At 44.6% G+C, this 23,854-nt stretch overlaps 1 protein-coding gene across 7 annotated transcripts in view; it reads left to right on the plus strand.

Annotated features, from left to right (window-relative positions):
- Nucleotides 1-23,854, plus strand: part of PLEKHA7 (pleckstrin homology domain containing A7) — a 245,187-nt gene that overhangs the window by 172,795 nt on the left and 48,538 nt on the right. For all 7 annotated transcript variants that reach the window (XM_054525915.2, XM_024255003.3, XM_054525917.2 and 4 more), the window contains 3 exons: nt 12,333-12,803; nt 21,616-22,138; nt 22,675-22,761. In XM_054525915.2, the coding sequence (XP_054381890.1) occupies nt 12,333-12,803; nt 21,616-22,138; nt 22,675-22,761 (1,081 nt within the window). The remainder of the gene's footprint in view (nt 1-12,332; nt 12,804-21,615; nt 22,139-22,674; nt 22,762-23,854) is intronic.

A 23,854-nucleotide genomic window follows, 5' to 3' on the forward strand; every position in this document is an offset into this window, starting at 1 on the left:
AGGCTGTGAGGACTGAGAGTGAGGTGGTACGGGTTCCCAAGGAAGTGTTAGGGCTCCATGGGCAGGGGACTATGGGCAGAAATGGCTTACTGGGACATGGTAAAGAGGGCATCAGTAATCAATGTCCAGGCCGGCTGATTTATCCCTCACTTCCTACTATACCTATTTCTTTTGCCTTAAATATCTTCTCCCAGTGCTTAGTCTGAAATCGGATAGACCTGGGTTCAAATCCCTGCTCTACTACTTTCTAGCTGTGTCATCTTGTGCAAATTATGCATGCTTTTGAAACCTTGATTTTTCTTAGGTCATAGGCTTGCTACAAGGATTAAATTAAACAAATGTATCAAGTGCTTACTTAGTCCAGTGCCTGAGACATAGTAGGTGCTCCCTATCAGCTATATTAACTTCCGTAGGATTTGCTTTGACAGTATTTTCAGCTGTTTTCTCTTTACCCTCTTCCAGTTTCATCATTAATTCCTAGATCTCAATGATGAGTCTCCGATGAACAAACTGCACTCTCTCCTCTGCCAGGATGTACTCATCTCCTAGCAGTGTGAGTTGTTCAACAGTTCAGGGTCCCTACAGCCCCATCCCTCAGTCCTATTTGTCTTCAGCTCCCACTTCCCCCAGCCTCTTCCTATTCTTCTGGCCCAGGAGCAGAGCTAAGAGTCCTCACTGCAACTCTGACTTTTTTATTTGAGACAAAGTCTCACTCTGTCACCCAGGCTGGAGTGCAGTGGCATGATCTTGGCTCACTGCAACCTCTGCCTCCCAGGCTCAAGTGAACCTCCCACCTCACCGTCCCGAATAGCTAGGACTACAGGCATGTGCCACTGTGCCTGGATCATTTTTTGTATTTTTTGTAGAGATGAGGTTTCACCATGATGCCCAGGCTGGCCTCGAACTCCTGGGCTCAAGTGGTCCACCTACCTCAGCCTCCCAAAGTGTTAGGATTACAGGCGTGAGCCACTGCGCCTAGCCTGCACCTCTGACTTTTGTTCTCTTGTTTGTTACACAGGCTTCAGAATTCCATGGTAGACATTAATTCCAGTATTTTTGAGATCCCAGGCCACGTGCTGTGAGGGACACCCTGCACTACTGGCAGGGCCTGCTCTCCGCCCCCCTCCACAGTTATCTTCTGCCTCACGTCCATGTTCTTCTATTGGCCATGCTGTGGACTCTGGTTTTTGATTCTCAACAACCGTTTTGAAATCTGTCTTACCGACTTCCCCCATAATACTGCCTTTTCTATCTTGTTTAAGGATGTTTTTTCCTCTCTAATAAGCTAAAGCACCAACTAAGGAGGTTATTTGGCATTTATAGCTCACAAAACTGAGAAGTGACTCAGGCAGGAGGGCATATCAGAAAACAACTCATCTTTTTTCTCAATTTCCTAACCTCTGTGTTCTCTGGAGTAGCTGCAGTCCTGTCTTGGGACTAAAGAAACTTGTAGTACAGTCACCTTTAGAATAAAGTCCAATTTCCTTAGTAAGTCTTTGGAAACCTGCATGGGCCTGGTCCCTACAGACACCTTTGGTTCATCTCTTGCCATTTCCCATTTTCTGTGGCATGCCGAACTTCTTTCAGCAACTTAAATTGGTGTATTTGTTCATGCATTCATCCATTCAGTCTTTTATTCTATAAATATTTATTAAGGGTGGCCAGGCATGGTGTCTCATGCCTGTTATCCCAGCAGTTTGGGAGGCCTAGGCAGGCGGATCACCTGAAGTCAGGGGTTTGAGACCAGCCTGGACAACATGGCAAAACACTGTCTCTACTAAAAATACAAAAATTAGCATGTTGGCGCGTGCCTGTAATCCCAGCTACTCAGGAGGCTGAGACAGGAGAATCGCTTGAACCCGGGAGGAGGAGGTTGTAGTGAGCCAAAACCACTCCACTCCACTTCAGCCTGGGTGATAGAGCAAGACTCCATCTCAAAAAATATATATAAATATATATAAATATATATAAATATATAAATATATAAATATATATAAAATATATAAATATATATAAATATTTATAAATATATATAAAATATATAAATATATATAAATATATATAAATATTTATAAATATATATAATATATAAATATATAAAAATATATAAATATATATAAATATATATAAATATAAAATATATATATATAAATATATATAAATATATATAAAAATATATATAAATATATAAATATATATAAATATATAAATATATAAATATATATATAAATATATAAGTATATATAAATATATATTAAATATATATAAATATATATAAAATATATATAAAAAATATATAAAATATATATATAAAATATATATAAAAAATATATAAAATATATATATAAAATATATATAAAAAATATATATAAAATATATATATATAAATGTATATATATAACTCCTGAACTCAGGTGATCTACCCACCTTGGCCTCCCAAAGTGCTGCCATATATATATATATGCACACACACACACACACATATATATACACACACACATATACATATATATGTATGTATATATATACACACATATACATATATGTATGTATATATACACACATATACATATATGTGTGTATATATATACACACATATACATATATGTATGTATATATATACACATATACATATATGTATGTGTATATATACATACATATATGTGTATATATACATACATATATACATATACATATATATGTATATATATATATGGCATATTGTGGGTCAAACACTGTTAAAGATGTTAAGAATACAGCAGTGTTCAAAGAGAGAGAGGCAAGGTGCCATGCTGCTTACATTCTGAAGGGGTGGGGCAGGAAGACAGACCATAAACAGGAAAACAAGAAATCATTAAGACAATTTGTATCATGATCTATACATGAAGGCAGTAAGACCGAGTGATGAGTTAGGGTAGGACTAGAGCAAGGGAGTAGCCACTTTTGTTTGGGTGGTTAGGGAAGGATTCTAGAAGGGGATGTTGGGGAGATGGGGCCTGATTGATACAAGAAAGTCAGATACACAAAACTTTGAGGAGGGGTATTCTGGGCAGAGGTGATGGCATGTACAAATGAGCGTAGAGCGTGGCTGAACCAAAGTGAGCAAGGGGTGAATAGACTGATGAGGTCTGGGAGGATAGAGGTCCTTCTCATGAGGCAACCAGGATCCCTCTGGGCTTTGGTCACCCACTTTACCAGCCCTCTCACCTGCACCAGGGCAACCCCAGCACATCCTCAGGTTAGCCTAGATGAATGATATTTCCTCCTTCCCTGACTATTCAGCGTGTCAGATGCCCCTGTTGGTAGTACACTGTCATTCCTTATTCATAGGTCTTTCATGCTAAAGTTATGTTGACCTGCTTTCTCATTGTTGCCCCTAACAGACTTAAAGCTCCTTGAAAATGAGAACTGCATAGGTCTCATCTGTCAGTGCCTGGCATATAATAAGTGTTCAGTTAATGCGTAGATACGTGGGGGTTTGGGCTACAAATTTTCATATGCAGTTATCCAAAAAGCTGAAATCTCAAGAAGTTTTATCTTTCACAAATGCAGGTGTAAAAAAAGGACATTTCTTCATTTTTTGAGGAAGTTTCAGCAGTTTTACAAACACACACAATGCTTACACACAAAGTCAACCTTGTGATAATGCATTTGCAAGGAGTCAAATTTGCAAAAGATGCATAAAACAAATTAGAACACTCTAAAAGTCTTTATACAATTTGTACCTCCAGTATTGGAAACAATGTGAAGGTGAAATACATAACATAGCAAATTGGCCCTATGTGTGAAGGGACAGACGTTGCACATGATTGAATAATTTGGCAGGGGAGATTTGTGGTATTTTTTGCTTGCATTTTCACTATTATGGTTTTCAAAATACTCACTGCACTTGCATTTGGAGAATGGTTGTAGTATAGAAATGTTATAGTATTTGCTGTCCATTTGAAAGTCTGGTTCTTGCTCAGCTGTTGCAATTAAGCGCTCTTCCCCTTTTGCAACACAAGTGATAATTAGCTTTTAAACTTTTGTCTTTCACCATTAATTAGCCCTGTACACTTACCATAGCTATTTTGCAAGGGAGCAGTTTTACTGATCTCTTCCATTGTGCTGGAAGGAATACAGGAAGAGGGAATGATATTTGGCTTCTCCATTACCACATCTGGCCTTGAGGATTTCAACATTCTGGATTTTAATCTTTTGGGATTGTGATTTTCGACTTTAGGGATTTTGACGTTTTGGGATTATGGTGTTCAGGATTGTATCTTTTGAGATTATGATCTGCACCAGGTACGTGGATGTTTGGCTGGCCAGGTGGGTAGGTAGATGAATGGATGGACAGATGAACAAAACAGCTGGGAAACCTCTACCTGTAAGATGTTCCAGTGAGGATTTGGGATGGCTGGGAGTGATCGGAACACTCTCCTGGGACTTGCGCATGGGGGATCGGCCTGCTCAGAAGTGGCCCACACATTTTGGGTTATTTGCACTCTCTTTGAGAGCTAAGTCTTTGGCCTTCCAAACTCTAATCACCATGGGTAAAGTGTAGCTGGACAGCCCCGGAGGCTGGACTAGCCTCTTGGATCCTCAGCAGAAGTAATTTATAGACATGTTTTCAGCCTTGCACAGGGCTTTGGAGTCGTATCAGATGAGGTTTGAGTCCTGCTTATGTTACTAGTTTCATGATCCAAGGCAAGTTGGCTAACATCTCTGAGCATCACTTTCATTACCTTTTTTTTTTGAGAGAGAGAGAGTCTGGCTTTGTCACCCAGGCTAGAGTGCAATGGCATGATCTCAGCTCACTGCAACCTCCACCTCCCAGGTTCAAGCAATTCTCCTGCCTCAGCTTCCTGAGTAGCTGGGACTACAGACGCCCGCCACCATGCCTGGCTAATATTTTCTGTATTTTTAATAGAAACAGGGTTTCGCCATGTTGGCCAAGCTGGTCTTGAACTCCTGAGCTCAGGTGATCCACCTACCTTGGCCTCCCAAAGTGCTGGGATTACAGATGTGAGCCACCGTGCCCGGCCACTTTTATTACCTTTCATGAAAGAAAAATGTCTCTAGCTCTGTGGGTTTGTGTGATGATAAGAAGAGGTAGTAAAGTGCTTAGCTCAGAGTTTTGCATTTAGTAAGTGCTCAGTCAGTGATGGCTGCCGCTGCCAGATTCCTGTCCTTTATTAGAGTCCATTTATTATAGGTAATCTGGTAGTCGTGTGTGCCCTCAGCCTCTCTGGGCTCAGTCCTGACCTTGCACAATTGTTACAGGGATTGCAGGTTGTCCGTGACAGATTCCTAGCACACAGTAGGGCCTAGCATATGGTAACAATAACCAAGCCCTGGCCATTAAAAAAGTGTATCTCCCAGACCAGGACTGCTGGTTTCCCTGGGGAGATGGAAAGTGAGTGAGCGTGGCGTGTGCTAGAGCTTCAGGGTGGCTCAGGTTGAGCTGCGACTGGTGGCATGGCTTACCCAGGTAGAAGAAAGAGAGAAGGATTCTCCAGGCAGGAATGAATAAAGTGAGGAGGGCTGGCAGGCCTGGAATAGCTTTTTTCCTCCTCTTAGTCTGGTTTGTCAATCCCTACAACTTTAAAAGGGACTTTGCCAATAGCTGCTCTACTGAGGCAGGAGGCAGCCTCAGCCTAGCATTCTGGTTGTTTCGTTTATTCCACAGCCTTGCTCTTCTCTGTGGGAGGGAGGCCTGAAGGATTGTGGAGGGTGTCATCAAAGCTGTCAAGTCCTCTTGTTAATTTAGGCAAAGCACAGCATGAAAAGTAGCAGGCTATTCTCCCTCCATCCCAAGGGGACTGCCCTATTTAACTCTGGGGAAAAGAAGAAACTAACTCCCTTCTCCATTTCTCCCTGGCTATCTCCTTCCTCAAATGCTAGGAACTCATTCAAAAGAGCGAGCCTGCCTTAGGGTGCTCCACATACTTTGGGCTCCTTTCTCTTCAGTCTTTTGTACAAGTCTATTGATCATGCCTAGAGTGGGTTCTGGCTTTTGAGCCCACCCTATTCCTGAGACTGCAGATCAGTGCTCAGGACCCAGGATCTGTTAACATAGGCTGAGCTGGTTTCCCATGGCAGGACTTCATCATCTGGCCTGGCTCAGATCCAACTCTCCAAGACTCTCAGTGGCCTGGGTTCTTGTTCTTGGGCTCCTAGTTTGGTCATTTAGGTAAGGGGAGCGGGGAGGGATCCTTCCAGTGGGATTACAACAGAAAGGCTGTGTTGGACATCAGGACTAAGGTTCAATCAAGCCCCTACAAGCTGTCATTCCTCTTCCCATCTCAGTCTTTGAATGAGATTGAATGTGTGTGGGGTGTGTGTGCATTTAGCATCAAGATAGAGGGAAATATTATTCCTCATTGCCTGATGAGATAAATGATTTGGAGGCAGAATAAAATAATAATCAGTGCACAGTTGCTTGGTAAGATCTGTTAACATTCAAGTTCTTGTGAAGAAAAGAAATAAGAGAGAAGTATCGCCAGTCTGAGGTATGTGCTCTTCCCACTTGCAAGGGAAAATAAGAATTTGCTCTAAACAGACAAATAGCATTCTGTGATATGCTAGAAATGCTGGGGCCCAACCCCAGTCAATGATAAGAGTAGCCCCTTGTAACAGTTAGGGGTCATGTTTGGTTGCTAGAAATAGAGTAACCCAATTTAGGGTGGCATAATCAAATTGGGTTTTAGTTTTCTTCCATAGCAGGAATCCAGGGGTAGTCAGTAGGTTGGTACAGTAGCACTGTGATGCAATCAGGAACATGGGCTCTTTATCACCTTCTACCCAGCTTTTTAGCATATGACTTGCATCCTTATTTTTATCACTTTGCAATTCAGCAAAGTCTAAATCCCAGGCAGGAAGAAGAGAAGGGTTAGCTAAGCTTGCCTTCTTGTAAAGACTTTCCTGGAGGACTCCACCTAGCAATTTATGCTTATATCTTATTGGCCAAAGCTATGTTATATGATCATCCTCAGCTACAAGGGAGGTTGGGAAATGTAAGTGTTTTGCTGGGTACATTGCCACTTTCAAAAAATTGGGGCAAAGGAGGAGGGAATACCTATTGGGTAGTGAAGACATTTGTATTTGAGGGCATACTGTGTGCCAGACACTGTGCTGTGCTGTTTCTGTGCACCATTAATCCTCACAACAACCCAAGGAGACACTGTTATCCCATTTTACAGATGAGGAACTTGAGACTAGAGAGGTCACTTGCCCAAGGTCACACAGCTTATATGTGGTGGAACCAGTTCTTGAATCTAGGTCCAACTGGTTCTAAAACCTGTGCCCGCTGTTATTTTCAAAAAGTGACACATATGGCCAAAATGGCCACTGAGTGTCAGGAATTTCCTGTGTTTTTGAACAGTGACTGGTTTCAGATGTTCACGGTCATAGCAATGACCTGCATGGGAACAGCAGCCCATCTGGGAAAGGCTTGTGTTTTCTTAGTTAAACATCTATGCTTTGCATGGCCAAGCTGCCTGAGTAATACAGTCATCGACATTTGAAGGGTGCTTCATTCTTTCCCATCATTGTGCTAAATCGAGCATTGCAGATCTGTTTTGTGACAAGTGTCACAAATTTGAGAGGTCATGTGTTAAATTGTTGGGAATGCAAGGAGACAGGGAGAATACCAAAAAACCTTTTTGACCTTAAATTCCATAACTTAGTAAGTTAAATGTTTAGGTCTGGTAAGGTGGGGGAGTTGGGAATATTACTTTCACCTTTCTTACCTGCAGCCAGAGCGTGAACATTTTGGGAACAAAGGTGCATTTTATGTAAGTCCCGGGAGCCATGGGAATAAGGAGCTGTTGATAACCCCAAAGTCTTCAGGGCTAGAAAACTGCCCAGTGGCAAGCTGACTACCATTCACTTAGCCACCCTCTAAAGCTTGGTTTTGCAATAAATGCTGGTATTAATCTAAAGAAAATGATTTATCATCCTCTGTCAAATTTATTTCCAGGAAGCACTGGTGTATATGGGAGTGTATATACTCATGTACATACATAGTAAGGACTAAGAATTATGGTTAAATCAGCTCCAAGGTTAGGGAAGACTGACAGACTCCATGATTTGAGGGTCAGGTGTTTATGGGAACAGGATTCAATGTGGTTACCATAATTAAATTGGGCTTCAGGGTTGTCTGACTTTGAAGCCAAAGGCTATTTTCTCTACTACTCTCTTATACTCCCAGGTGCCTGTCCCAGTGGGGGCTGTATAGGTGCTTGGTAAATACATGGTGAATGGTTAGGGAAGGAAGAAAAATCCACACTACAATTGGTTGGACTGAGACATTGTGCCCACAATCTTTGGGTCCCAGAGTTGAAGAATCCTTCATTTCCTCTCAATTCTAATGTCATACACATAGGTGGCATATTTGTTTCACTGTCTGGCTTTTATGACAAGGTGCTCTTTATCTTTGGGGTGTGAATAACAAGGAGATACAATTACCTGGGTATCACAATTGGAGTAACCACTTAGAAATATCAGAGCAAGTGAAACCAAAGCAGCATGCCAGATTCTAAAGCTTCAGCGACTTGGCCAGAGTGTGATGCAGAGGGCAGCCAGAGCCTTCATCATCTCTGAAGTAGCCTCAGCACATCCTCTATGGGTAGTTTCCTGGATGTGAGAAATAATAAAGAAAATAGGCCTGGCACAGTGGTTCATGCCTATAATCCCAGCACTTCTGGAAGCTGAGGTGGGAGGATTGCTTGAACTCAGGATTTCGAGACCAGCCTGGGCAACAAGAAAGACCTTGTCTCTACAAAAAAGAAAAAAAATTAAAAATTAGCCAGACATGGTGGCAGGCGCCTGTGGTACCAGTTACACAGGAGTCAGAAGTGGAAGGATCACTTGATCCCAGGAGGTTGAGGCTGTGGTGAGCTCTATTCGCGCTAGTGCATTCCAGCCTTGGTGACAGAGTGGGACCCTGTATCAAAAAAAGAAAAAAAAAAGAATGGCCAACTTAGGCAACTTGAGGACTGTTGGTTCAGGTTACACTAATCTAGTTATGGAGGCTTAAAGGGAGAAAGGAAAGACAAAGCTAAAACCTATCGTGTGAAAAAAAGAAAAAAGAAAAAAAAAACCTGTCATATGTACATTGTGGAACAGAGTTGTCCCTTTATAAACTTACAGTAAGAATTACTTTTTCTTTTTTGAGGCAAAGTCTTGCTCTGTTGCCCAGGCTGGAGCACAGTGGTGCAATCTCAGCTCACTGCAACCTCTGCCTCTCTGGTTCAAGCGATTCTCCTGCCTCAGCCTCCTGAGTAGCTGGGACTACAGCTGCACACCACCATGCCCAGCTAATTTTTGTATTTTTAGTAGAGATGGGGTTTCACCATGTTGGTTGGGCTGGTCTTGAACCCCTGACCTCAGGTGATTCACCTCCCTCGGCACGCCACTGCGCCCGGCTGAATTACTTTTTCTTTAAGTATGGGGTCCTGAATATTTCCCATATTTTCCTCCTACTGTAATTTATAGAGCCACTGAATGTTAACAGTGAACGGGTCCTCACTCATTACTATCTCAATATGTCAATGTAAAATGATTTAATAGGCAGGACCCCTTCCAGTATAAGTAGCAGAAACCAAACTGTAACAACTGAAAAAGGGAATTTAGCCCGTAAAACTTTGGGGGGCTGAGGCAGGTGGATCACTTGAACCCAGGAGTTTGAGACCAGCCTGGGCAACGTAGCAAGACCCAGTCTCTACAAATTTTTTTTTTTTTAATTAGCAGAGCTAATTAAAACATGCATGCACCTGTATTCCCAGCTACTCAGGAGGCTGAGGTGGGAGGATCACTTCAGCCCAGCAGATCAAGGCTGCAGTGAGCCGTGATAATGCCACTGCACTCCAGCCTGGGTGAGAGAGCAAGATGCTGTGAAAAAAAAAAGAAGAAGGAATTTATTTATTCACAACCAAAAAATCCAAAGAGATATCTGGTTTACATATGGTTAGATGTAGGAGCTTAAGCCAAGTTTTTAGGATTCTATGTTTGTCCATCTGCTTTCCTTTGTGTTAACTTCATTCTCAAGCAGTGCCTTCCCACATAGTTGCAGCAGCTCCAACTCAAGTCCCAGGGCTAACTCTGATTGGCCTGGAGTAGTCAACTCCTGAACCAGTCACTGAGACTGTGGAGCCTCAGCTGGACAGGGAGTCAGCAGCACCTGAACCACCTGGACTAAGGGTAGGAGAAAGTGATCCCCAAATGAAAATTGAAATGCTGTTATCAGAAGGGGAGTGGATACAGTGTGGGGGTTGGAGAGGAAAGATGTCCTCTGTTGGATAAAAGGAGTTCCAAAGATGCATTATTTTTTTCCACAAAGCTTGGGGTTTCCATGGAAAAGACATTGGTACGTGAACAGCGAGAAGAATGATTGCTTTTCTCAGTTCTCCCTGTATATTAGTCCATTCTCACACTGCTATAAAGAACTGTCCGAGAATGGATAATTTATAAAGGAAAGAGGTTTAATTCACTCACAGTTCCACATGGCTGGGGAGGCCTCAAGAAACTTACAGTCATGGTGGAAGGGAAAGCAAACATGTCCTTCTTTGCATGGTGGCAGGAAGGAGAAGTGCCAAGCAAAAAGAGAAAAGCCGCTTCTAAAACCATCAGATCTCATGAGAACGCACCCACTATCAGGAGAACAGCATGAGGGTAACCTACCTCATGATTCAATTTCCTCCCACCAGGTCCTTCCCACGACACGTGGGGATTATGGGAACTACAGTTCAAGATGAGATTTGGGTGGGGACACAGCCAAACCATATCACTCTACCTAAGTTAAAGGCAACAGACCCACACACAGTGAGAAGCAGACCCCGTGTGGAGGGTTGTATTTTCACGTTATGTTGACATTCTAACTAGCTCTCAGGGTGAGTTGATTCTGCCCTGAATCTGTGTTGATTATTGATAGCTGAGGTTCTGAAGTTGTTGCAAAGACACCTGGGGTGTGGCCACCGAGATGTAAATACAGTAGCATTTCTATTATGTACTCTCATGTTGAGATGAAAATGCCTCTGGCTTGGCCATTTTGAGTGATGGATCTTAAGGCTAGGACCTTTTTTTTAAAATTTTTATTTTATTTATTTATTTTTTTACCATGGAGTATAGCTAAACCAGCTGCCCCATCTAAGTAAAGGTCTTTGGTAATTTTTCTAGTCCATCTGAGCTGAGCTGGAGCAAGTTCTCTTGCCTCCCTAATCTAAATTCTGCAAAGCTTGTTGAGGCACTATTGTATCCCTGGTGCCAGGTGATCAGGATGCAGACAACTAGGACCCTGCCCCAAGGAGGCAGAGAGAAGGGCAGCTTACAGACGGAGATGGACCATGAAAGAGGAGCCCTCCACCATGTACCAAAGCTCCTCCTGTAGCCTCAGTTCACACCCTGACCTATCACCCCACCCCATTCTCCTTTATAGTTTCCAGGTTTGCACGGACACATGTGGAGAGGCAGTAGAGCAAAGCCTAACACACATGGGCTCTGGAGTCTACCTGGGTTTCAGCCCAGGCTCCACTCTGTTCCAGCTGTTTGATCTTGAGCAAATAATCGATCTTCTCTGTGCGTCAGTTTCGTTATTGCTAAAATCTGACTAATAATACTTCACAGAATTGTTGTAGATAGTCATTGAGAGTTGTTTCTGTTTGAACTGTTCCCTGATAAGATAGAAACAGGTTGCTGTTCACATACAGAGGTTGCTGTGCCCGTTCTCTATTCGCCATCTTTGAAGTGTTAATTATGCTATCATTTGTACTTTGGGCTGTGTTAGACACCAGTGGGAGGGATCCTGAGCTCAGGAGCCTTCCATTTAAGCCCCAAATGGACAAATTGCAAAAGGAAAAGGCAAGATCAGTAGCACAGAGTAGAATGGGAGCGCAGGAGTGGTCTTCATGGGAATGTCACATGTATAGTTTATTCATTCTCTCTTGCAGTAGTAGTTACGGAGTGCCTATTCCATACCAGTCGTTGTGTAGAAGTTCTGGGCCTATGATGATCAGCCAGGTGGGCCACTGGCCAAAAAGAACTCATAGTTTATTTGGGAGCTAGATGAGTAAACAAAGTTATGGTCCAGTGAGATTAGTGTGACAATGGGGTCAGCATAAGATCCTATTCTAAATTGGAAGTGTATGTCAGGGTGGCTTCCTGGAGGAGGTGGTGTTTAAGCCAGATCCCCAAAGGAGCAGAAGTTAGGCAGGCAGAGTGAGGACATGAGCATGAAAGGTGTTCTGGGCAGAGGGAATAGCCTGTGCAAAGGCCTGCAGGTGATTGAGTGTACAGTGCATTTCATGGAGTCTTGGCTGCGGAGCAAACTGAATGTGCTGCTGTCATTGCAGGGATATGGAGAAGGTGGAGCGGCAGGCTGTCCCCCAGGCCAACCACACAGAGTCCTGTCACGAATGTGGCCGGGTGGGACCCGGACATACGAGAGATTGTCCTCATCATGGCCATGATGACATTGTCAACTTTGAGAGGCAGGAGCAGGAGGGAGAGCAGTACCGTTCCCAGAGGGACCCACTGGAGGGCAAGCGGGACCAGAGCAAGGCCAGGTCTCCGTACTCGCCAGCCGAGGAGGATGCCTTGTTTATGGATTTACCCAGTGGTCCAAGAGGCCAGCAGGCACAGCCCCAACGGGCAGAGAAGAATGGAATGATGCCTGCCTCATATGGCACAGGAGAACAGAATGGGACTGGCAGGTACCAGCGGGCCTTTCCTCCCAGGACCAACCCTGAAAAACACAGCCAGAGGAAGAGCAATCTGGCCCAGGTGGAGCACTGGGCAAGGGCCCAGAAGGGGGACAGCAGGAGGTGAGTAATAGACTCAGGATTGCTGCTTATAACGAGCGCGATAATGTAGTAGCAATAGCTGTCATTTAGCCAGCACTTGCTGCATAAGGGCAGCCTTCAACTCTTTACCGCCATTACCTACATAAATCCCTGTAACAACCCTGCAAGAAAGGGTGATATTCCTAACTTATAAACGGAAACTGAGGCTTGGAGAAGTGAAGGAACCTGCCCACAGCACACAGGTGGTAAGGCCAGAGTTCAGTCCTGGGTCTGTGAGCCTCCAAGGCCCCCATGCGATTACACCAGAGTCTTTTCGGCTCCTCAGAGAGAATGCCTTGAGACATTCAGCATGTAAATGATAACCGATCTTCTCCTTTTGTGCTGCTACTTCTCTACATCCAAAAAATGTTTATAGAAACTAGAGTAAATACAGATTCATTTTTAATTCCAGGCACATACAGAAGTGCGTAGGCACTGTTGACATTGGGCTTTATCAGACCCATTCCTTCAAGAAGTTTTTAATTATTTAGAAGGCATGCATCTCTTGCTATTTGCCAAGCACTGTCTGTATTTTATTATAATTTCAGATTAATTAGGACACATTTCTGAATGTGAAGAATTCAGGGTCACTAGCTTCCCTGTTGTCCCCAGAAGCCACTGTGCTTTGTCTTCATTATGAAAGACGTGACAGATTCCCCTCACTATTTTCAGGCTTCTAAACAAATCACTGACAAAAGAGGAGATAGCAAAGCCAATGTGCATTCCGAGAGCTCCCCAGGGATTGCAGTGGATGCACCAGCAACCAAACCAAGTCTGCCACAGGCCTGATAACATGCTCTGAAAGGCCACACTTCATTCTCCCTGTTGGCCAGGCCCAGACTTTCTACCTGTGGACTCTGGAGGTGGTCAGTGCTCCTAGGGGAATAGCCTAGTCCTGTTTTCAAGTATGTGGGTGTGTTATGCATATGTAGGTTGCTGTAACCTGTTTAATCTGGTCCAGCTGGGCAGTTATGAGAGTGGATGGTGGATAAATCACAATGGAGCCTTCCTAAGTAACTGATAGACATTGTTGTGGAGCAGACTAGAAGAGAAGGCCTGTTGTGCTGTAGCTAAGACACCTTCCCATTCCCAACTGAGAATGACCAGGTGTCAATCCTGTTTGTTCACATTTTGTGTCTTATTAATAAAACAGAAAGCTACTGTCTGAGGACACAGGAAAGGGAAGCTGCCCTTCTTGGTGCTGGCCTAAGTAGGCCCCTGGTAGGTGGTTGTAAGATGACCTTACTGCTGAGTGAGGTTGGAAAGTTGGCAGGGGTAATGTAATGTAGGTTCTCATACTCCAAAGTAAGGCATTTGAATTTTATTTGAAAAAGCAACAGGGAATCACTGGAAGGTTTTAAGCAGGTAAGTGATGTGATCTGATGAATATTTCACAAAGAAGGTAAGAGCCTAGGAAGGAGGCTAGTGCAGTAGTCCAGGAGGGTGACAATGGAAATAGGATGAATAAACCAATTTGAGATACATTTTGGAGGTTGAAACAGCGACACTCGTAAGTGAATTCGAATGCAGGATGAGGAAAACAACAAGGACGATATCTAGAATTTTAAAAACTGTTTAATTTTTGTGGGTGCGTGGTAGGTGCATGTATTTATGGGTACATGAGATCTTTTGATACAGGCATGCAATGCATAATAATCACATCCCCAGGGTAACTGAGGTATCCATCACCTCGGGCATTTATCATTTCTTTGTGTTAAAAACATTTCAGTTATACCCTTTTAGTTATTTTTTATTTTTTAAATTAAAATAAAGATGTAATCTTGCTATGTTGACCAGGCTGGATTCGAACTCCTGGCCTCAAGCAATCCTCCCATCCTGGCCTCCCAAAGTGCTGAGATTATAGGCATGACCCACTGCACCTGACCCCTTTTAGTTATTTTTAAATGTACAATAAATTATTGTTGACTATAATCATCCTGTTATACTATCAAATACTAGCTCTTATTGATTCTATCTAACTATATTTTTGTACCCATTAAGCATCCCTACTCCCCCCTGCCCACTACCCTTCCCAGCTTCTGGTAACCATCATTCTACTCTGTCTCCATGAGTTCAATTGTTTTAATTTTTAGCTCCCACAAATGAGTGAGAACATGCAAAGTTTGTCTTTCTGTGCCTGGCATATTTCACTTAACATAATGTCCTCCAGTTCCATCTATGTTGTCGCAAATGACAGGATTTCATTCTTTTTTATGGCTGAACAGTATTCCATTGAGTATAAATACCACATTTTGTTTATCCGTTCATCTGTTGATGGACACTTAGGTTGCTTCCAAATCTTGGCTATTGTGAATAATGCTACAATAAACAGATCTATAGAATTTTGACTTGAGCAACTGGATGGTTACTGAGATAGGGAAGGGTAAGGAAGGAACAAGTTGGGGGAAATCAGGATTTCCATTTTGGACATGTAAGTAGGGAGTTAGAGTTCTGGACATGGGTGGAGTTGGAGTTAGCATTCAGGTTTGGCTTGGTTAATAGGTAGATATGGTGCTGTGCAGCAGATACAAGCATAGGTAAGAGACATGAGGTTGGTGAGGAATGTGGTACTTTTGGAGTATCCAGGTAGAGGTGATCAGGAGGCTACAGGGAATGTGGGTATAGTCTGTAGAGGGATTCTAGAGTCATTGCCTTAAAGATGGTAACTAATGCTCTGGCAGTAGTTGAGATTACCCAGGGTGGAATGCTTACAGCCATGTTCCTTAATCCTGTCTGCATGATTTGATCGTTTGAGGCCCAATGCCAGAGATTTTGATGTAGTTGATCTGGGGTGAGGTCAAGGCGTCAGTATGTTTTAAAAGCTCCTTAGGTTGACCAGGTCTGGTGGTTGATACCTATAATCCCAGCACTTTGGGAGGCCGAGGTGGTAGGATCACTTGAGTCCAGAAGTTTGAAACCAACCTGGGCAACATAGCAAGACACCATCTCTACCAAAAAAAATTTTTTGTTTTTTAAATTATCTGGATGTGGTGGCATGCACCTGTGGTCCCAGCTACTCGGGAGGCTAAGGCGGGATAATCACTTGAGCCCACGAGTTCAAGGCTGCAATGAGTTATGATTGTACCACTGCACTCCAGCCTGGATGATAGAGCAAAAACCTGTCTCCAATAAATAAATAAATAAATAAATAAAACATACATACATACATACATACATACATACAACTCCCTAGGTGATTCCAGTGCATGTCCACAGTCAAGAAACTGTTGCTAGGCTGCACATTGGAATCACCTGGAGAGTTTTAACATTTGGTGAGGCCTTGGTCCCCTGCGCAGAAATCTGACTCCATTGGTCTGGGTTGCAATCTGGACATAAGATTTTTAGGAAGCACATTTTCCCCCATCCCTCCTCCCCCAGTGATCTAATGTGCAGCCAGGACTAAGAATCCTCAACTGAGAGAGCATAGTCGCAGAGGGCCAACAACAGAACACTGAGGACCCCCAGCCTAAGGGTCAGGCAAAAGCTAAGTCACCTGAAGGAGATGAGGAGAAGATGGAGAGGAAAACTGGAGGTTTTGTTGGGGAGAGTTTCAACTGGAAGGAGTCCGGTCAGCAGTGCACAGTGCTGCAGGTAAGGACTTCTACCTGGGTGTGATGCCTTCTTTCCTTTTTTTTTTTTTTCCCCAACCAAAAGCAGACACTTGAGATGTGCCCCTGAAGGAAAGTCCAGAACCTTGCGGGTCTTTTGCTCAGTAGCAGAAACCCTTTTTCCACTGAGCTGCTTGATGGGCTTAGATGGGCAAACCTGAATTACTATCCTTAATAGAGCTACAGTGTCAAAGTTAGCTCAGGAGGCAGAGTAAAAGGAGGAGTTGAAATCAGTAAGATGGCATGGCCAGTGAAAAACCCTTTGTGGCAGGGGCACAGAAAAAACTTTCAAAAGCTGGGTGACTGATAGGCAGTGATAAGTTGTCAGTTATGAAATGTCTCATACATTACAGGCTGCTCCAGCAGCCTGTAAACCATGTTATTCTGCTACACACAATGGCCTGAATTTGAGAGTTGGGAGTGGGGTGTGCATCAGAGACCTAAAGGATGAGAAGTTAACAGGGAAATGAGAGGTGGGTGGAGAGGGCATAGGACTTTCCCTGGGGTGCAAGATGGGGATTTGAGCCATTCTTATCTAAGGGGCAGGGAGACATCAGGTCTGTAGAGGAGAACAGCTCATTGGCTTTAGAGGTCACTGAGCACACAGTGAGGAATTTCATTCTAGTAGGGCGAGCAGATCTCAATGGGCTAGAAAGTGAATAAAAGTGAAGAATTGAAGGCAGAAGATAGAGCAGAAAATACCGTCAATCTTTAAGTGAGCAAAGTGTCTCAGTCTCTGATTATTCTCTTGTATTTTAAAAGGTCTGCCTCTTATAGTCCCAGATTTTTTTTTCTTAAAGATATATTTGTAGTCTCTTACAGTAAGTCATAAATAAATCTGGCTGCTGAATAAAGGAACCTCCTCCATTTTCCATTTGAAAATATACGAGATAGATAGCTCTGCTTTGCATGTCATCAAGACTGCTAATCTCATTAGACTGAGCACATTAAGACATTGGGAGGAGGGTTATTTGAACTGCAATGTGATCCTATATTTTTGGCTTTAAACCAACAGGGAATTATTTCTAATTGGAGATACATATTTCACATCATGAAACTTTTTTAGGATATGGTTTGTGGGAGACAGATTGACACACTCTTAGAATCTCATTGTATTTTAAGAGCTTGTTTTGAAATTTTAGGCTTTCATTTTCCCACCCTGACCTCCCAGTGTTTAAAGTAATACATACTTGTAAAATAGAAAGGTTAGGGTGGGGGATAGAGTTAGGATCAGGAGACTCAAACACTACAATAAGGAACAGAGTAGAAAATGGAAGTCCTGTGTGATTGATCTGGAAGTTAGGGTGAGGAACATCTGCTGAGTAAAGTATAATAATTGGTTGCAAAAAATGACATTGCATTTCCATGTGACCATTTCTGTAAAGGCTGTATCAGAGTATCCTGTTTAGTGCCTGTTCAGTGACAGGGAGGCCCTGTGGCCACAGAGCATGGTGTGAGGAGACCTTGAGCCCAGTTTTTGGGTAAGACCGGAGGTTAGGGGGCCAGCAAATGGATCTGCTGTTAGGGGCGAAGCTGCTCTGGAAGCTCCCACTTGCTCGCATGGGGTCTATACCTCAACCACAGTACCACCTCCTCCTGTGTCCCTCCTCCATAGCTAGTTACCTTGTTTTGACCCCTGGAGCCAGGGCTCACCATTGTACTGGTACCTTGGGGTCATTCCAAAATGGCAGACTGTGTGTAAATGGAGGGTACAGGTTAGAGGATGAGCTTAGGGATTTGGGGTGCAGCTAGGGGGGCAGTGGGGAGGGGAGGGTGGACTCTGACCTTCCAGGCACTGTAGGCAGGCAAGGGAGTGAGCTGCAGAGCCAGCCAGGAAGGGCGTATGGGTGGGAGCACAGCTCTGAAATGCTTTGCATAGTTTGCATTTTGCTTCTGGCAGAATGAACAATGGTTAGTCAAGTCCCGAACTCCCCAGGGGAAGCCTCCAGCCTGGTTTCTGCCACCGCTCCCACCTCTGTTTTGAGGATTCAGGCACTGCCCCGTCTCAGAGGCACATTAGTGTCTAACTTTGGGAGATCGATAGCAAACCCTGCCACCTAGTGGCAGGCCGACTCACTTGGCAGGCGGGACAAGTAGGTTGAAGAGATCTTAAAATTATCTCCTGCAATGGCAAAGATAGCTTTATTTGAATGACAACTATTTCAAATCCTCACAGCAATTTTCTAAGTGGTTCTTACTATCCGCATTTTGCAATAAGGAAAGTGAGACTTAGAGGGCTTGGATGATACTTGCCTGAGGTCATATAGCTAAAGTGATTAAATGAGTTGAGTTTTAAAACAATTAGAACAGTTTCTCAAACTTTACAGAGCACTAGAATCTCCTGGAGGGCTTGTTAAGACACTGATGCCTGGGCACCATCCCCAGAGTTTCTGATTAGGTAGGTCTGAGGTGGGGCTGATAACCAGCATTTTAAAAATATTTCTTATTTTTAATTGACAAATAATAATTATTTGTATGGGGTAGATGTGATGTTTTAACATATGTATACATTATGAAATGATTACATCAAACCAATTGACATATTCATCACCTTACCTGCTTATCCTTTTTGGTGGTAAGAACATTTAATATCTACTTTTAGTAATTTTGAAATATACGTCATTATTAACCGTTGTCACCATGCTGTGCAGTAGGTCACCAGAACTTATTCCTCCTAACTGAAACTTTGCACCCTGTGACCAACAGCTCTTCAATCTCTCCTCTCTCCCAAAACCTCTGGTAACCACCTCTCTACTCTGTTCTTCTATGAGTTTGACCTTTTTAGATCCCACATATAAGTGAGGTCATACATGGTATTTGTCTTTCCATGCCTGGCTTATTTCATTAACCTGCATTTCTAACAAGTCCCCAGGTGGTGCTGATGCTGGTGGCACACAGGCCACACTTTGAGTAGTGTTGGCTTGGAACAATGTGTGGCACAATATCAGCACCAAATAAATGTTAGATAAAATTGATAGGTGAAGGCAGAGTCAGAATTGACCTCAAGTCTGTCTGACTCTAAAACTTGTTCTCTTTTTACAACATCATGCTGCCTCTCAGGCTTAGTGAAATTCCATACTTTGTCCCTTGCTTAATTTTTTTTTCCTTTTCAGAAAATAAGTTGGAGGCTGGGCGCGGTGGCTCATGCCTGTAATCCCAGCACTTGGTAGGCTGACGGGGACAGATCACTTGAGGCCAGGAGTTCAAGACCAGCGTGGCCAACATGGTGAAACCCCGTCTCTACTAAAAATACAAAAATTAGCCAGGCCTGGTGATGCACACTGTAGTCCCAGCTACTCAGGAGGCTGAGGCAGGAGAATCCCTTGAACTCGGGAGGCAGAGGTTGCAGTGAGCCAAGATCGCACCACTGCACTCCAGCCTGGGCAAAAGAGCGAGACTCCAGAAGAAAATAAGATGGCGGCCGGGCATGGTGGCTCACGCCTGTAATCCCAGCACTTTGGGAGGCCGAGGCGGTCAGATCACAAGGTCAGGAGATTGAAACCATCCTGGCTAACACAGTAAAACCCTGTCTCTACTAAAAATACAAAAAATTAGCCGGGTGTGGTGGCACACGCCTGTAGTCCCAGCTACTCAGGAGGCTGAGGCAGGAGAATCGCTTGAACCCGGGAGGTGGAGGTTGCAGTGAGCAGAGATCGCACCACTGCACTCCAGCCTGGGCAAAACAGCGAGACTCTGTCTCAAAAAAGAAAAAAAAAAAAGAAAATAAGATGGCTAGTTGGTGGTAGTTTTTGAAGTCATATCCAGTTTTGTGTGCTGGAGTGTTTATTGAAGGGCTAATTATGCACAGGACTTTCTTAGACTGTGCACAGTACCATGGTGTGAAACACAGTTCCTGTCTTTCAAGAATTTTTCACCTTGGCCTGGGAAAACGTGTCTTGCAAGTATGAAAAGATCACATCAATATAGGACCTTGGAAAAGTTACAGGCAGTGTGATGACTAGGTCAAACAGAGCTTGATCACTGAGGGCTGTGGCACTGCAGAAGATCCACGTGGGGAAGGCATGAGCCAGCATCCTAGAGAATGAGTAAGACTTGGGTAAATAGAGCAAGGGGAGACCATCCAGGTAGGGGGAGGGAAGAACAGTGTTATAAGAGTAAGAAGGGAAGGAAGGGTACACACATTAGTGAAGGACCTTCTGTGTATCAGACGTGGAGGTTGCATTTCCTAACCTGTTTCATTGATTCCTCAGAAGAGCCTTATGAGGCAGGTAATACTGTCCTCCTGTTACAAGTAAGGAAACGGAAGTTCAGAGCAGTCAGGTGAGCTGCCTAGGGTCACAAAGCCAGCAAGTGTCAAGCTCGGCTTCAAACCCAGGTTAGACTCCTTTTTCCTTTTTCCGCTGCAAGATGTTGCTTAGGTGTGGAGGAGGCTGGGACGGGACTAGGGTGAGGCTGTCAGGCACCAGCAGGTGTAGGGGTGACCCTGAGATGGAGTACTTCCTTCAGTTTCGGGCCCTAGGCATTTGGCGTGGCCCTGGTAGGACGAGCAGTGAGAAAACAGCAGGCCTGCAAGGTGGGTGTTGAGGTCAGCTGCTAGCGAGCTGTGAGTACCAGGCTGAGGAGTTTAGACTTTATTTCACAAGTGACAAGGAGCCATGGAAGTTTTTGCAGCAAGGAACTGATATGATCAGAGCACTTGACTGTGGACCAAGTGGAAACCCATTAGGAGCATCTCAAAGTTGTCTGGAGGGAGATAATTAATCAGTATCTGGACTAGAAGAGTCCAGAAAAAAGAGAACTGATGCCAGCCACTTCCTTTATGAACCTCTAGAACTTGGTGCTAAGGATACCAGGCAGAGAGAAAATCTTGGTAACCTGGAGAATTGTGAGGCCTTTCCTATAAATATGCTTAGCCATTGAAAGAGCTGACTGCTGGCAGTGGAGAGAGAAGGAAAAGCCAGGTTTAATCACATTGCACTCCAAGTGATGGGCATGGGGTAGCCAAGTTGTCCTGGCAGAGGAAGTTGACAGAGAAAAATGGTTTTGGAGTCGTCTGCAAAAAGGGGAAGTGACTGAAGTCCTGGATGTTGGCCTTGATCTTTCTTTTGAGGTTCTTACAGGACTCTCCCACATGTCCAGCTTTGTGGGTTTACTTCGATATGTTCCCCAAAGCCTGGCAGAACCCTTGCTTGGTTGCGTGACCCGTTCTTACCCTTTCTCCTCAGTCTTCCCTTGGACCAGACGCTTCCTCGCCAGGGTCCTGGCCAATCCCTGTCCTTCCCAGAAAACTACCAGACTCTTCCCAAGAGCACCCGACACCCCTCGGGGGGCTCCTCGCCACCTCCCCGAAACCTGCCAAGTGACTACAAGTATGCACAGGACCGAGCCAGCCACCTGAAGATGTCAAGTGAAGAGCGCCGGGCGCACCGGGATGGCACCGTGTGGCAGCTCTACGAGTGGCAGCAGCGCCAGCAGTTCCGGCACGGCAGCCCCACAGCGCCCATCTGCCTCGGCTCCCCAGAGTTCACTGACCAGGGCCGGAGCAGGAGCATGCTAGAGGTGCCCCGCTCCATCTCTGTGCCTCCATCTCCTTCAGACATCCCTCCCCCAGGACCCCCAAGGGTCTTCCCACCCCGGCGGCCACACACACCAGCAGAGCGAGTCACAGTGAAGCCACCGGACCAGAGGAGGAGTGTGGATATCTCACTGGGGGATTCTCCAAGGAAGGCACGGGGCCACGCTGTCAAGGTGAGGCTCAGGAAGCTCTGCCAGGCTGCTGGGTCAGCATGAGGGTGCCAGGAGCTTTGCCTGATTTGAACACAAATTTGAGTAATTTGGGATAATAATGATAGCTAATACTTAGGCAGTACATTTTAATAATAGATGCCAGGCACAGTTCCCAAGGGCTTCGCTTTAAATTCTCACCAAAATCCTGTGAGGTAGGTGCTACGTTTATGCCCATTTCAAAGATGAGAACTCTGAGGCGCTGAGAGACAAAGTAACTTGCACAGGGTCACACAACTACAAGTCAGCTTCCTTGCATCTTGAAAGGCAGGAAAAGACATCTGTGTCCAGTCAGTTAAATTATAACAACCCAGCTTAAGTTTTCACTTTCCAAGGGGCTTTCACAGTTTAGTGTTCTAACCCTGAGAGTAAGATGTGTATGCTCATTTCATAGATGAGGAGTCTGGGGCTCAGAGGGGACATGGCATGGGGCGGGCTGCCCTGGGAGTGAGTGGCAGAGGTTTGGGCTCCAGTGTTACTTCTTGTCTCCCCACTTGCAGAACTCATCTCACATGGACCGACGCTCCATGCCCTCCATGGGTTACATGACCCACACCGTCAGCGCTCCCAGTTTACATGGAAAATCGGTAAGGTGAATGACAAGACATAGCCTGCAAAGCCCTATCTCAACATTTTCCTTCCTCTGAGTTAGTACAATGCAGTCTAGAGGGCAGCTATCAACCCCCATATTAGAGATGAGGAAACTGAGGCTCAGAGAAGTCGAATGACTTGCTTAGGGTCACCTGGCTGTCACTGGGTCCCCAGTGAAGGGGAAGAGCTTGTCGGGGAAATGTAGGGGAATGTTAGGCTTATCTCCTCTTTCAAGTTGAATTTTGCCAGAAACATTTTCCAGCTACCCACCTTTTTCCGCAGGAAGTACCTCTCCTTTCTTCCCTGATCTTTGATTAGTTAACTAGTTAACTCAATCTTGAAAGCTTAAGTCTGAGACCAGACGTGGTGGTTCATACTTGTAATCCTACCACTTTGGGAGGCAGAGGTGGGTAGATCGCTTCAGGCCAGGAGTTCAAGAGCAGCCTAGCAAACATGGCGAAACCCTGTCTCTACTAAAAATACAAAAATTAGCTGGGTGTGGTGGTACACTCCTGTGATCCCAGCTATTCGGAAGGCTGAGATACGAGAACTCAGGAGGCGGAGTTTGCAGTGAGCCAAGATCACGCTACTGCACTCCAGCCTGGGTGACAAAGCAAGACTGTCTCAAAGCAGAAGAAAAAAAAAAAGCTTGGGTCTGGGTGAGGTTGCACTGTTGGTTGTTGCTTTCATGAAAAAAACAACTTCCTGAAGCCCTTTTACTGCCAGTGCCTTTATTTGTCCTAATGAGAGAATTAACGCAGTAATTGCTTAACGGTGTCACATCAGTGCTGTCCTGGCACTGACACCGGGGTGAAGAGCATAATTCTAGCAGTGTGCTCCTGCGGTGCTAACTTCCTTGTGCTGTGTCTACACATCTGCAGCTGGAGGAGCTCTCGTTGCTTCTCACCCGGTTAAGGCGGCACCAGGCCAAGTTGGCCAGTGTGCGAAATTTCGCCATCGGCCAGTTACTGCAGCACCAGCTGACCTTTCCCACCTGCCAGGTCAGCACTGGTGGGCTCCTCTCAGGGCCGGGGGCAGGGAGTGACATGCTGGCTCGCGTTCGCTCGTGCCCGTGCTCTGGTCTGTCTC

The sequence above is a fragment of the Pongo abelii genome, chromosome 9 (assembly GCF_028885655.2).
Source record: "Pongo abelii isolate AG06213 chromosome 9, NHGRI_mPonAbe1-v2.0_pri, whole genome shotgun sequence".
Classification (NCBI taxonomy): Eukaryota; Metazoa; Chordata; class Mammalia; order Primates; family Hominidae; genus Pongo; species Pongo abelii.